This window comes from Rhinopithecus roxellana, chromosome 18 (genome assembly GCF_007565055.1).
Source record: "Rhinopithecus roxellana isolate Shanxi Qingling chromosome 18, ASM756505v1, whole genome shotgun sequence".
In the NCBI taxonomy this organism is placed as follows: Eukaryota; Metazoa; Chordata; class Mammalia; order Primates; family Cercopithecidae; genus Rhinopithecus; species Rhinopithecus roxellana.
In genome coordinates, this window is record NC_044566.1 from 68,554,948 (window position 1) to 68,570,113 (window position 15,166).

The 15,166-nt window shown below is 41.2% G+C and overlaps 1 protein-coding gene across 2 annotated transcripts in view; it reads left to right on the forward strand.

Moving 5' to 3' along the window:
- ATP8A2 (ATPase phospholipid transporting 8A2) overlaps positions 1-15,166 on the forward strand; it is a 651,836-nt gene that overhangs the window by 182,302 nt on the left and 454,368 nt on the right. For both annotated transcript variants that reach the window (XM_030922372.1, XM_030922373.1), the window contains exons 12-16: positions 1,703-1,830; positions 2,886-2,963; positions 7,167-7,255; positions 7,968-8,012; positions 12,547-12,622. In XM_030922372.1, coding sequence (XP_030778232.1) covers positions 1,703-1,830; positions 2,886-2,963; positions 7,167-7,255; positions 7,968-8,012; positions 12,547-12,622 — 416 coding nt within the window. The remainder of the gene's footprint in view (positions 1-1,702; positions 1,831-2,885; positions 2,964-7,166; positions 7,256-7,967; positions 8,013-12,546; positions 12,623-15,166) is intronic.

Genomic DNA, 15,166 nt, shown 5'->3' on the forward strand with positions numbered 1-15,166 from the left:
AGCCTCCTGAGTAGCTGGGACCACAGGCATGTGCCAACATGCCTGGATAATTTTTGTATTTTTAGTAGAGACAGGGTTTCACCATGTTGGCCAGGCTAGTCTCGAACTCCTGACCTCAGGCAATCCACCCGCCTCGGCCTCCCAAAGTGCTGGGATTACAGGCGTGAGCCACCACACCCGGTCAGGGTTGTTTTATATTAACATATTTACTTACCATTTCCAGGTCTCTCTCTTCATTTCTTCCTGTGGATTTGAGTTAACAGCTGGTGTCATTTCTTTGCTTCATGTATCTTCATTCTCTCCTCACTCCTTTGTACGGTCACATATATTACATCTGTATATAAGTTCAACAATGCAATTTTATGATGCTTTTTGCAATTGCTTTTTTAAAATTGAGAATATATAAGTATACTACTATCTTTTATAAATACTATAGAATTACCGTTACTAGGGTCCTTTGTTTATGTGGATTTTAATTATTGTCTGGTATCTCTTTCATCCTGGAGAGCTTCTTTAGTATTTCTCGTATTTGTAATTGTCAGGTAGACATTTGTTTATACCTTAGAGATATTTGTAACTATTGGAACTTAGAGATCTTATTTAGAAACTCCTTAATTCTACAGGAGAACAGGAGAGCAGAGTAATATGTCAGGAAGAAAAGCAACCAGCAGGAAAAGTGGAAGGCTTGGTAGTGAGTAGGAAGCGAAGGGGTTGTGGAAAGGTAAAATTACTGGCCAGTGTATGCCTGCTTCTCCTGTACCTTCCCAGCTCCTTGTCTTTCCATCACAGCCACTCTCCAGAACTCTAAATCGGAATCATACTGCCACCATTTGATGTAATTTCCTGGGGAAAAAACCCAATAACTGTAGTTTGGAGCCATTACAAATTCTCAATCTCCCTCCAATCCTAACCTGCTCCTATCTTTATTCTCATTCTAGTTCCCTTCATAGACAGCTTTAATACCAGTTCAACCCTGTTGCAACGTTTTCCTTAAGCCTCTTGCTAAGTTAAGAAGATCTCACTACTTTACCCTTCAAGCAGAAGATCATGGCTGTCAAGGAAAGAACTTCCCTTTTGACGCCCCCAGACCTTCTCCCCCTCTCCCTGCCTCATTCTCTGTTCCCCCTGGAGCTGATGCTGCCTCTGCTGTGGACTCCATCCCCTAGGGTCCTGTTCCATCCTTAGGGATCTTGTTCCTTCCAGATATCCCTTCTCTTATCTTTAGTTGGGCTCAAGACTTCTCTCTCTTTGTCTGCTTCTCTTGTTCACACTTTTGTCGATCTTTCCAGCTCTTTGGAGTATCCCCAATATACATGTACCTTAGTGAGACTGTAGGTATTCCTTACAACCATTTCAAAGGCCTGTCTTCTTTTCCACGTTCTTTCAAGTTTGCTTCTTTTCTCTGTTCTTCAAAACTTGACACCAGCGTTTCTTCTTCCGGATGGCCTTCAGTGACCATGCCTTCCCATTGGAAAGCCTCCTGTGTTGGTTCCCGCCACGCCCTGTGAGCCTCTCTTTAGTAGATGCATGCTGCTGTGCAGTCGCATTGTGGGACCTGTGTGCCTCCTACAGAAAGCAGCCTTTGAACTCACAGTTCCTGACATACAGGAGGTGCTCAATAACTGTTTTAACATGAATCTCTAAATAAGCCAATAGACTTTGGTTGTGAACACCTTTCAGATACTCTGGTTTCCTTCCACAGACACCACCTCAGATAATTTTGGATACAACCTGCTGACGTTCATCATTTTATACAACAATCTTATTCCCATCAGTCTGTTGGTGACTCTTGAGGTTGTGAAGTATACTCAAGCCCTTTTCATAAACTGGGTGAGTATTAAAGCAGAGTTGAGTCACTATCTTCCAATGTTATTTCACAGCTTTTGGCATTTAATTGAGCGCTCAAAAAAGAAGAACTGTGTTCATTTACCATTATTAGGTCCAGGGGCTTAAACTGGCCATACAAAGAACTGGCCAGGGATCACCAGCGAGGGTGTTTTTGGGCAGTGATTCCTATTCAAGGGGTTGTTGTGAGGATCGGTCAGATGATGGGGTGGAATGCTGAGCCAGCGTCTGTCATCTGGCTGCACCTGCTATTGATGCTTTTAACATCCAGTTAGTGCTGAAGAAAAGGCCTCTTGGGTGTGTTTACTATAGTGGTCACTCGCATATCAAAATTCATTGTGACAGTCAACTTGGATTTGATTGTAGGGGTGGAGATAAGATTTTTAAAGGACTGCCATGGCCCTTAAGCAGTGGACTTCAGCAGCCGGTGTTTGTAGACCAGGCACTTTGATATGCATTTTTATTTGATCTTCACAGCAATCCTGTCAACAAGGTCAGAATTGTGAGTTAGTCTAGGTTGTGAAATGATTATCTTGAAACCAAATCTCATATATATTATATAAATATAAATCATATATGTGTGTGTGTATATATATGTATGTGTATATATATATATTTCTTTTTGAGATGAAGTCTTGCGCTGTCGCCCAGGCCGGAGTGAAGTGGCGTGATCCCAGCTCACTGCAACCTCCATCTCTCGAGTTCAAGTGATTCTCATGCGTCAGCCTCCCCAAGTAGCTGAGACTACAGGCTCCAGCCACCACGCCTGGCTAATTTTTTTGTATTTTTTTAGTAGAGACAGGGTTTCACTGTGTTAGCCAGGATGGTCTCGATCTCCTGACCTCGTGATCTGCCCGCCTTGGCCTCCCAAAGTGCTGGGATTATAGGCGTGAGCCACTGCCCTCAGCCAAAATGAGCATTTCTATTAAAATAAAAGTGTTTTAAATTACCCGTTCTTAGCTTCTTTTCTGTGTTAATGTGAATGAAGGATTAATGGTATATATTTTCTGAAATCCTGTCTCTTGTTCTCTCTCTCTCAGGACACAGATATGTATTATATAGGAAACGACACTCCGGCCATGGCCAGGACATCAAACCTTAATGAAGAGCTTGGGCAGGTGAAAGAGCCTCGTTGGGAATTTTGGGAATGGTGACATGAGCATGAGGGGACATGAGTGTTAGCAGAAGAACCGTGGAGAGATTTTGCAAAAATGCCTCTCCTTGAACATGGCTAGAACATCTGAAGAGCTATATAATACTTTTGAGTGTGCCATTAGATATAAGTGTTACTTGGTTTTGTCTTGCTTTTTAAGACACAGCCATATCATATCACCCAGAAGTAACCTGCAAAAAAAAAAAAAAAAAACAGTAATATTAAAAAATACAGTGCAACATCACTTGGAACCCTTAAAACAGTATTATCAGGAGCAAATAACAGGGAAAACGATGGCTAAGATACTCAGATATGGAGTAACCCTTCAAAACGTGTTGAGGCCAATTTAAAGGACATGCATTTCTCGCATGTTCTGGATTTTGTCTCTGGAATATTCTAGGGAACAGTATCTTTTGCACCTTTACCCAGGAACTCCTCTTGCCTTTACTAAGTTATGCTTTGCATTATGTCTGTGTCTGACATTGAAATTCCTGTAAGGAGTAACCTCTTTTTAAATGTTTTAATTTAATTTAATTTCTTTTTTCAACTTTTATTTTTGATTCAGAGGGTACGTGTGCAGGTGTTTTATGTGGGTGTATTATGTGATGCTGAGGTTTGGAGTATGAATGATACCATCTCTCAGATACCTGAGCCTAGTACCCAACAGTTTTTCAACTGCTTTTCCCCAAACCCGTCTAGTAGTCCCCAGTGTTAGTTGTTCCCATGTTTATGTCCTTGAGTATGCAATGTTTAGCTCCCACTTAGTAAGTGAGAACATACGGTATTTGGCTTTCTGTTCTTGCATTAATTCACTTAAGATAATGGCCTCCAGCTCCATGCATGTTGCTGCAAAGAACATGATTTCTTTTTTTTTTTTTTTCTGACTGTGTATTCCATGGTGTATATGTACCACATTTTCTTTATCCAATCCACTGTTGATGGGCATCTAGGTTGAGTCCATGTCTTTGCTATTGTGAATAGTGCTGTGATAAACGTGTCTTTTTGGTAGAGCGATTTGTTTTCTTTTGAATATATATCCAGTAACAGGATTGCAGGTCAGATGGTAGTTCTGTATTAAGTTCTTTGAGAAATCTGCACACTGCTTTCCACAGTGGCTGAACTAATTTGCACTCCCATCGATAGTGGATAAGTGTTCCCTTTTCCATGCAGCATTGCCAGCGTCTGTTGTTTTTTAACTTTTTAATGATACCCATTCTGACTGGTGTGAGATGGTATCTCACTGCGGTTTTGAATTGCACTTCTCTGATGATTAGTGATGTGGAGCATTTTTTCATGTTTTTTGGCCACTTGTATGTTTCTTTGGAGAATGTCTGTTCATGTCTTTTGCTCATTTTTTTAATGGGGTTGTTTGGTTTTTGCTAGTTCAATTGTTTAAGTTGCTTATAGATTCTGGATGTGAGACCTTTGTCAGATGTATAGTTTGCAAATATTTTCTCCCATTCTGTAGGTTATCTGTTTACTCTGTTGGTAGTTTCTTTTGTTGTCCAGAAGCTCTTTAATTTAATTAGGTCCTACTTGTTGATTTTTGAGGACTAACCTCTTTTGAATGCCTTGCCGTTAAAGATTTTGGTTTCATTTCATACACCCTATTCAAACCCACCAGGAACCCTAAGGGGAGGGTGCTGTACCTTCATTTTCTAGAGAAGGAAAGGAGTAACTTATCAAAGGACACCTGGTTATTCAGTGTCAGATTGGGGACTTCGGGTTGTCTGTAGAGATCTGGCCTTCCCAAGCTTCCCTGCCTGGTGAAAGAACATTACCATGTTCCATCTCCCCTGCTCCTCAGTGTCCCTCTGTGAAAATGCAGGAGACATGGCTCATCCATCTGAGGGTTAGAAAAACTCCCTTATGGAGGTAGGCTTGCTTTCTTTGTTTTTCTTTCCTCAAGGATAGAGTGAATTCTGTGGTGGTTTTTGTGCATCATTTTTGAGTTTATTGCCAGAAAACTGAGGCTCAAATTTGTAGATTAAAATAGATCTTTGTAGACAAAAAAAGCAGGTGATTTTTTCTTTGATATAATTTTCCAAACCTACTTAATATTTGCTTTATCTTTCCTTAAATTGTGTATATTCTATAAGTGCTCTTAAATTCTTAGTATAATAGGATGGATTGTTATTACAGAGAATGTCCTTGGCACAGAGCACAAATCCTCCCACTGCCTTTGGGGCTCTGGTCACATAGGGCTGGGTACAGCACCCAGAGCAGGCCTTGGACCTTGGGCTTTCAATCCTCATTGAATGGCGTTGTCATTTCCTTTGTTGGTAAAATCCTTCTCCTGTAAGAATCAGTGAGTTCTTGGTGCGTATCAGGCTAAATTTGCCTCCTCTTTGAACTCTTCTCCAGTTTTCCGGGCTTGGATAGTCTGTCTTCTATGTTCCCATAACAGTCTTTCCAGACATAAATACAGTAAAATAAGGGGTGTGAGTGATGTACTGTCCATTTCTCTCTGGAGACTTTGTGAGGGCATGGGTGTGCCCTAGACAAGATCTTTGGTTGCCTTTGTTAGTTTAGCACAGTGTACAGTATATAATTGTCTGCAAGTGTCATTGAACTGTACCTGAATAATTCAAGGATTGAAAGTACCCGTGGATGCTTCAGTAATTCATCCTAATTGAGGATATGGGGAACGTTTGCATGGGGAAGAAGTTTTGAGTTGGGACTTTAAGGACAAGTTAAAATTTAGTAGGCAAGGTGATAGCAAATCTTGATAAGCCCTTATTACAAAATGTTCATTTTTATTTTTATTTTTTTTATTTTTTATTTTTTATTTATTTATTTTTTTCTGTCACCCAGGCTGGAGTGCAGTGGCCAGATCTCAGCTCACTGCAAGCTCCGCCTCCCGGGTTCATGCCATTCTCCTGCCTCAGCCTCCCGAGTAGCTGGGACTACAGGCGCCCGCCACCTCGCCCGGCTAGTTTTTGTATTTTTTAGTAGAGATGGGGTTTCACCGTGTTAGCCAGGATGGTCTCAATCTCCTGACCTTGTGATCCGCCCGCCTCGGCCTCCCAAAGTGCTGGGATTACAGGCTTGAGCCACCGCGCCCGGCCAAAATGTTCATTTTTAATTTTTTTTTTTTTTTTTGAGACAAAGTTTCGCTCTTGTCGCCCAGGCTGGAGTGCAAGATTTGTTTATATCGTGATCTCAGCTCACTGCAACCTCTGCCTCCCGGGTTCAAGTGATTCTTCTGCCTCAGCCTCCTGAGTGGCCGGAATTGCAGGCACCTGCCACCATGCCTGGCTAATTTTTTTCGTATTTTTAGTAGAGATGGTGTTTTGCCACGTTGGCCAGGCTGGTCTCAAACTCCTGACCTCAGGTGATCCGCCTGCCTTGGCGTTCCAAAGTGCTGGGATTACAGGTGTGAGCCACCGCACCTGGCCTTTAATTTTTTATATGATATTTTAATTTTCTTAAGAATGCAGAAGGAATCCCTGCTAACTAAGAGGCAGATTCTACTAAATTTTCCATACCCCTAGACTTACTGCATGTAAAAATGTGTTTAAAGTATAAATTACCCCTAGGGTACTAATATTGTATTTAGAAGTAGTATTTGACTTCTTTAGGAGCTTGAATACTTGAAGTCCCTTTGATCGTTTTCAAAAAACTTCCCAGTGTATTTGTCTATATTGTATCATTAAGAAAAATTACTGAGTAAGCAATTCATGTAATCAGTTCCTCTTCTATACAACAGTAAAACACTGCTTCCCTAGACCAGTTCTCTGGGATCTCTGGAAGATATCTAGCACTTAGCAAGTCCTGATGCCTCTTTGGAAGACTACTGAGAAACTGGAGATTCCTCTGGAGGCAGTTCTGTTAATACCTCTCCCTTGCTAATCCATGACATCATTTCTGAAATGTTACGTGTAGAGTGATAATGCATATCAACCAGTAGCATATCCTTCAGTCAGAGCTCTTATTGCAGCTCCGTCTGCATATTTTGGTACACTTTGACTATATAATTAGTTATGGAAGAAGGTTTAAGTGGTCTAAACATTAAAGTATTAATATATTTTTTGTTACTAATTTGCTTGCTTTAAGGAAATCTACCCGTTTCATACAGGTTTTGAAAAATATAGAAGGGAAGATTTCATTTGTTGATCTTTGCATCTCAATACTTCCTGATGTATATTTCTTTCATTCTTTGATTTAGGTGAAATATCTCTTTTCTGACAAGACTGGAACGCTTACGTGCAATATCATGAACTTCAAGAAGTGCAGCATTGCCGGAGTAACCTATGGGTCAGTGTTTATTACTTACTGAAAATTTACTTGTGTTCTTTCAAGCAAGTAAGTTTATTTTTAGCTACTTAGTCAAATATCTTGACTTTCTGATGTTTTGAAAGGATAAAGATCCTTTCAAAATAAAAAAAAATCTAAATCCTTTACAATAGATTGAGATATGTAGTTACTATGGAATGTGTTTCTAGCTGAATGGATCCCAAATTAAACTCTGAGCAGTTAAAACTGGTTTATTTCTGACCGGGCGCAGTGGCTCACACCTGTAATCCCAGCACTTTGGGAGGCCGAGGCAGGTGGATTGCCTGAGGTTGGAAGTTCAAGATCAGCCTGGCTAACTTGATGAAACCCTGTCTCTACTAAAAATACATTATTAGCTGGGCATCGTTGCATGCACCTGTAATCCCAGCTACTCGGGAGGCTGAGGCAGGAGAATCGCTTAAACTCGGGAGGCGGGGGTTGCAGTGAGCTGGAATCTCACCACTGCACTTCAGCCTGGGTGACAGAGTGAGACTCCATCTCAAAACAAACAAACAACAACAACAACAACAACAAAAGTGGTTTATTTCTGCAATATTAACTTGGTAAGAAGTCCCTGAGAATCTGTAAGTTTGTATATCTAATCTAAGAACTACACATTTACTCAGGTTTTGATCCGAATGTCTGCCTTTTGATCACAGTTTTGTGACCACTCTGTTTTCACTTTCTTTGGCAGTCACTTCCCAGAATTGGCAAGAGAGCCGTCCTCAGATGACTTCTGGTAAGTCGATTCTAGCACTTCTTGACACTTGAGTGGAAAAGCCTTTGGAGTAATTTTTATTTATTTATTTACATTTTTAGAGACAGCCTCACTCTATTGCGCAGGATGGAGTGCAGTAATACAGTCATAGCTCACTGTAGTCGTGAACTCCTGGATTCAAGTGATCCTCCTGCCTCAGCCTCCTGCGTAACTAAAACTACAGGCAGGCACCACCATGCCTGACTAATTTTGTAATTTTCTGTAGAAATGAGGTCTCACTGTGTTGCCCAGGCTAGTCTCAAACTCCTGGCCTCAAGCTGTCCTCCCGCTGTGTCTTCCCAACGTGCTGGGATTACACGTGTGAGAAACCAGGCTCGCCCTGGAATAATTTTATTAGCATTTCTCAACTGCCTATTTTTTTATGTAAATAAAAGTTGCATATATGTTATTTTGAAAGAAAACCAGATAAATTTAAGGATGAACATGGTTTGAAAAGTCCGGGGATACTACAGGACTTTTTACCAAAAAATCGACTGCCCTTGGTTCAGTACTTCCTACTCATTCCCTGTTCCCTGGAGGCAGTCCACCTCAGTGCTTTTGCTTTTTTAAAAATTTTATTTTTATATTTCAAGGTAATGTTTATATTAATTTTTAAATTAAAGACATTTAGGCTGGGTGCAGTGGCTCACACTTGTAATCCCAGCACTTTGGGAGGCCAAGGCAGGCAGATCACTTGAGGTCAGGAGTTCAAGACCAGCCTGGCAAACATGATGAAACCTTGTCTCTACTGAAAATACAAAAATTAGCCGGGTGTGGTGGTGGGCGCCTGTAATCCTAGTTACTCAGGAGGCTAAGGCAGGAGAATCAGTTGAACCCAGGAGGCAGAGGTTGCAGTGAGCCAAGATCGTGCCACTGCACTCCAGCCTGAGTGTCGGAGCGAGATTCTGTCTCAAAAAAAAAAAAAAAAAAAAGACAAAGAAATTAAAAACATTTAGACATTGTTCTACTTTTTACGGTGGATGGTGAGAGTTTATCTCCTACTGTTGCTCCGCCCCCTTTGGAAGCATTTCAGATTTTCTGTACCTCCTCAGGCATATGCCATTTCAACCATGAAGCTTTGGGCAGGTTTTTAAATTTTTCCTTTTTTTTTTTTTTTTTGAGATGGAGTCTTGCTCTGTCACCCAGGCTGGAGTGCAGTGGCGTCGTCTCAGCTCACTGCAAGCTCTGCCTCCTGGGTTTACGCCATTCTCCTGCCTCAGCCTCCCGAGTAGCTGGGACTACAGGCGTCTGCCACCGAGCCCGGCTAATTTTTTGTATTTTTAGTAGAAATGGGGTTTCACCGTGTTAGCCAGGATGGTCTTGATCTCCTGACCTTGTGATCTGCCCACCTCGGCCTCCCAAAGTGAATTTTTTCCATTATTTTGGACATTCAGTGGACCACTAGTGAGCCATTTCTGTCTCTGAATTTCCTCTTCTAGATTCTCAGCAGTGTCTTTGTATTATTTCTATGATAATTTTCCTCCTCTCCAGCTTCCCTGTTCCCTCTGCATCTCTTGATAGTCAGATATTGAATCTCTTGGGTTGATCCTCCAATTTTGTTATCGTTCTCTCTCATTTTCCATATTTGTTTTTTTTTTGTTTTACTTCCTGGTATTTTTTTCACCTTGGTCTTCTATCCTTTGTCATGAGTTTTTCGTATGATCTCACTTTCGGTTTTCGAAAGCATTCCCCTGCCGTTGCTTTTGCATTCTGTGTTTTCTCTGCTCTCCTCTCCCACCGTCCTTACCGCTCACCCCTGGTGTTTTGATTTATTTTCTATAGGCTTTCTTCAAAAACCTGGTGATCATTAACTGTGTGCTCATATATTTTTATTTCTTTTTGTGTAAAATATGTGTAACATAATATTTATCATTTGACTCTTTTAAATGTACAATTCAGTTGCACTAAGTATATTCAGAGTGTTTTGCAGCCATCTGCACCATTCATTTCTAGAACTTTTTCATCTGAAACCCTATCTATTCAACAAAAATTCTTCATTGCTGCCTGCCTCCAGACCCTAGTAACCACCATTCTATTTTCCGTCTCTATGATTGTGCCTGTTCTAGGTACCTCATACAAGTGAAATGGTACAGTATTTGTGTTTTTGTGTTTGGCGTCTTTCCCTTAGCGTGTCTTCAGGGTTCATCCATGTTGTAGAATGTGTCAGAATCGTTTCCCTTTGGAAGGTTGAGTAATGTTCAATTGCATGTATGTGCCACGTGTTGTTTATCCCGTCATCTGTTCATGGGCATTTGTGTCGCTTCTACCTTTTGGCTGCTGTGAACATTGATATACGGGTATCTGTTTCAGTCCCCCCTTTCCATTCTTGGGGGTATATACCTAAACATGGAATCACTGGGTCATATGGTAATTCTGGGTTTAACTTTTTGAGGAAAAACCTTGCTGTTTTCCATAGCAGAGCCACCATTTGACATTCCTGCCAGCAATGCACAAGGGTTTCACTTTCTCCACATCCTTGCCAACACGTGATTTTTCAGGTTTTGTTTGTTTTATAATAGCCATCCTAATGGGTATGAAGTGGTACCTTATTGTAGTTTTGATTTGTTTCCCTTATAAAGAGTGATGCTGGCCGGGCGCGGTGGCTCAAGCCTGTAATCCCAGCACTTTGGGAGGCCGAGACGGGCGGATCACGAGGTCAGGAGATCGAGACCATCCTGGCTAATACGGTGAAACCCTGTCTCTACTTAAAAATACAAAAAACTAGCCGGGCGACGAGGCGGGCGCCTGTAGTCCCAGCTACTCGGGAGGCTGAGGCAGGAGAATAGCGTGAACCCGGGAGGCGGAGCTTGCAGTGAGCTGAGATCTGGCCAGTGCACTCCAGCTTGGGTGACAGAGCGAGACTCCGTCTCAAAAAAAAAAAAGAAACCTGATTGCTAGGGCTGTGTGTGGAGTGGGGACCCTGTGGTTGATGACTGATTGCCTTCCCAGAGAATGATCAGCCAGGACCCATGATTGTATTAAGGGATCCCTGGATGTCAGTGTCTGTGGGTCTTTCTTGTCAGCCAGTCAGCTTTCTTTTCATAAAAAGAACTTTCTGGTTTCCTGCCAAGGGCTATAAATTTGGTGTAACTGTTTTTGGAAGCTGTGTGGAGGCAGCGGGCCAGTGATTGTTACCTTTCAGCATATATAGAATTTCATTTAAAACGCTGTTTTGGAAGGTTGCCCCAGCCTATGCACATGTGTGCCTGTGTGCCCAGTGTCCCTGGGCTCAGGACTACTCTGGTTTAATTTCTGTAAAAGATAAGCTTTTTTTTTTTTTTTTTTCTGGCTGTGGAAGGTTCAGTTGTCTGGCTGCATGGGATATGAGAGGATTCTTGAAGTGTTTCACAAGTGGACGTGGAAGCTATGCTGTCTTCCTCTTTCCCTGTACCTCACAGGTCTTGAAGTGTTTCACAAGTGGACATGGAAGCTATGCTGTCTTCCTCCTTCCCTGTACCTCACAGATGCCTTGTACTGCCATTTGTTCCACCTTCCCAGCACTCTGTTGAGGGCATCAGCTTGCATTATAGGTGCTCCCCCCTGCAAGCTGTTGGTTGCTGTTTTCTGTGCTGTACTACACTTTGATACCTATTTCGAGTTAAGACTGACATACACTCTGCTGTCATGTCTTCTTTCATTGTCTTTGTCTTGACAGTGATGAAATTTCAGGAGGGGGCCAGATGCAGTGGCTCATGCCTGTAATCCCAGCACTTTGGGAGGCCGAGGCAGGTGGATCGCATGAGGTCAGGAGTTTGAAACCAGCCTGACCAACATGGCAAAACCCTGTCTCTACTAAAAATACAAAATTAGCCAGGTGTGATGGTGGGCATCTGTAATCCCGGCTACTTGGGAGACTGAGGCAGGAGAATTGCTTGAACGTGCAAGGTGGAGGTTGCAGTGAGCCGAGATCACGCCACTGCACTCCAGCCTGGGCAACAAGAGTGAAACTTCATTGCAAAAAAAAAAAAAAAAAAAAAAAATTCAGGAGGGAGTGGAGATAAATGAATATACAGTTGGTTCTTCACATTTTCTTCAGTGTGATAGCTCACAGCTATCATATCGTTTCCTTTCTTGTAATTATTTGTTGTCTTCTCTCTCCTACATATGAGCTCTGGCCATAAATGGTTGCATGTATACAGTGCAGTACTTCCTCTTGTTTTGTTTGCTTTGAGTGGACACTCTTGGAAGTTCTCTCTGGTAGAAGTGACTCAGGGGCCAACTGAAATGACAGTCATAGTCTTGATCCCTGGCTTCTGTTTCTTCTCCTTGTAACTATTGTTCCTCGTAACTGTTGTTCTTTACAGTAACTCGTGAAATATTTTATTTATAGTAAACTCCAGGATTAATTGTTTTCAGGTTTGAAATAATAATACAGAATTCCAAGCCTTTGAAAGTTTAATGTGAATTCCTACAGGACTTTAGGTGTGGTTCTTCTGGAAGGCAGATTCCTTCCAGGTTTGGGTTAACTTAACAGAAACTTTTCAATTGGATACATTTTCTCTGTTCTCTCTTACAGTCGGATGCCTCCTCCCTGTAGTGATTCCTGTGACTTTGATGACCCCAGGCTGTTGAAGAACATTGAGGATCGCCATGTAAGTGCTCTGTTTTACTTTGAAGACAGCAAACAGCTTACTATGCACCTTTCTTGTAGATATGCGTGTAGTATTTTGCAAGTTGCAGTTTTAGAGGCTGGGAAAAGTCTCAATTTGATGGTGTGAGTCCTTCTGAGAAGTGATCTGAGATGCTTTGTGGTGAACACTGTGCATGAATTAGTGTATTTAAATACATGATGACTTTGTAAAGTAGCACACCAAGATCAAGACAAGCCTTACCACAGAATTCTGTAACAGTTCCAATTGCTGTTGCTTTGTAAGATTTCTGCAGTACTATTTCGTCACAGTTGTGAATCTAAGAGGCCAAGTGTAACTGCATGTCCTTTGACTAGGATACTTTAGGAAACAAAAGCAAGATATATAATAACAGGTAGCATTTATTGCATTCTACTGTGTGCCAGGCAACTAACATATATTTACTTCAACATTTTAGTCAACATCTGAATCACATCTGAGAGGTGACAAGGAAGTTAAATAAAAGATTAAATTGGCAAATAGTTGCCCAGCACATAAATGTAGAAATGAGCCTTAAACCTCAGTCTGTTAGATTTTTAACTATGACATCACACCACTTCAAATCAGTATTAACTGCAGAATCACATCAATTCACTGTTATTTTATTTATTTATGTATGTATTTTTAATTTTTCTATAAGTTATTGGGGAACAGGTGGTATTTGGTTACATGAGTAAGTTCTTTAGTGGTGATTTGTGAGATTTTGGTGCACCCATCACCTGAGCAATATACACTGCACCATATTTGTAGTCTTTTATCCCTCGCCTCCCTCTCACCCTTTCCCCAAAGTCCCCATAGTCCACTGTGTCATTCTTATGCCTTTGCGTCCTCATAGTTTAGCTCCCACATATCAGTGAGAACATATGATGTTTGGTTTTCCATTCCTGAGTTACTTCACTTAGAATAATAGTTTCCAGTCTCATCCAGGTCACTGCAAATGCTGTTAATTTGTTCCTTTTTATGGCTAAGAGGTATTCCATCATCTCTATGTGTGTGTGTGTGTGTGTGTGTGTGTGTGTGTGTGTATGTATATCTTATATATGTATATATCATAATTTCTTTATCCACTCATTGATTGATGGGCATTTGGGTTGGTTCCACAATACACAGTTGTGAATTTTACTGCTGTAAACATGTGTGCAAGTATTTTTTCCTCTGGGAAGATACCTAGTAGTGGGATTGCTGGATCGAATGGTAGTTCTACTTTTAGTTCTTTAAGGAATCTCCACACTGTTTTCCATAGTGGCTGTTCTAGTTTGCACTCCCACCTGCAGTGTGGACGTGTTCCTGACCACCGCATCCAGGCCAACATCTACTGTGTTTGAGTTTTTGATTATGGCCATCCTTGCAGGAGTGAGGTGGTGTCGCATTGTGGTTTTCATTCACATTTCCCTGATCATTAGTGATGCTGAGCATTTTGTCATATGTTTGCTGGCCACTTGTATATCTTCTTTTCAGAATTGTCTATTCATTTTCTTAGCCCACTTCTTGATGGGATTGTTTGTTTTTCTTTCTTACTAATTTGTTTGAGTTTGTTGTAGTTTCTGGATATTAGTCCTTTGTCAGATGTATAGATTGTGAAGATTTTCTCCCACTCTGTGGGTTGTCTGTTTGCTCTGCTGACTGTTCCTTTTGCTGTGCAAAAACTCTTTAGTTTAATTAGGTCCCAGCTGTTTATCTTTGTTTTTATTGCATTTGCTTTTGGATTCTTTGTCATGAAATCCTTGCCTAAGCCGATGTCTAGAAGGGTAATTCACTGTTATTTTAAAGGCTACTCTGAAAAATGCCAACTTAGAAAATTATTCACTGATCAAAGCATTTCACAACTAGTTAAGTCAGTATAAATTAGATATCATATGGTTTTTTTTTTTCTGAAAAAATGTCTAGATTTAAAATTCGGTAAACATGAGCAAAATTAAAACTTTATCTTTCCAAATTTCTGAAATTTTAGGAGACAGATATATTTAAGATTTTTCTAAGTTTTCATGAGGAAATCCTACTTTCCTCTATCACAGTTAGTACCCATTTGTTGCCAGCACTTCTGAAATGTGGGTGTATATGGCGTGCACACCCACAGGCTGTGATGCTGCTATCCCCACTCAGTTCTTGGTGAGGCTGGTGAAGTGGTCCAAGCCCACAGAGGATGCTGCTGGAGTCTATGTTCTGTTTCAGTCACAGACAGCTACAGAATCGTTTCTTGGATTCTGATCTTAGAGGTAGATCCAGCTACTAGTCTAGAGGTTCTCCAAGCAGAAGAGTGGTGCCTCTGAAGAATCATCTCTGCAGGAAGGTGGTTTTAATCAAAGATGTCAAAGAAACAAGTATACTTTCAGCACTTGAGAGGAAACAAGTGTTTTCAAATAGTATTCAGGTCGAGGGTAACCACACAGGTGGGCAACTGAATATATCTGTTCAAGTTGGGATGGTGAATGGAAAAGGAGAAAGTGGAAGGGTGACATAGGAGCTCTGGAGACTGCTCTTGGTCCAGTTTCACGAGTTTGCTTTCTT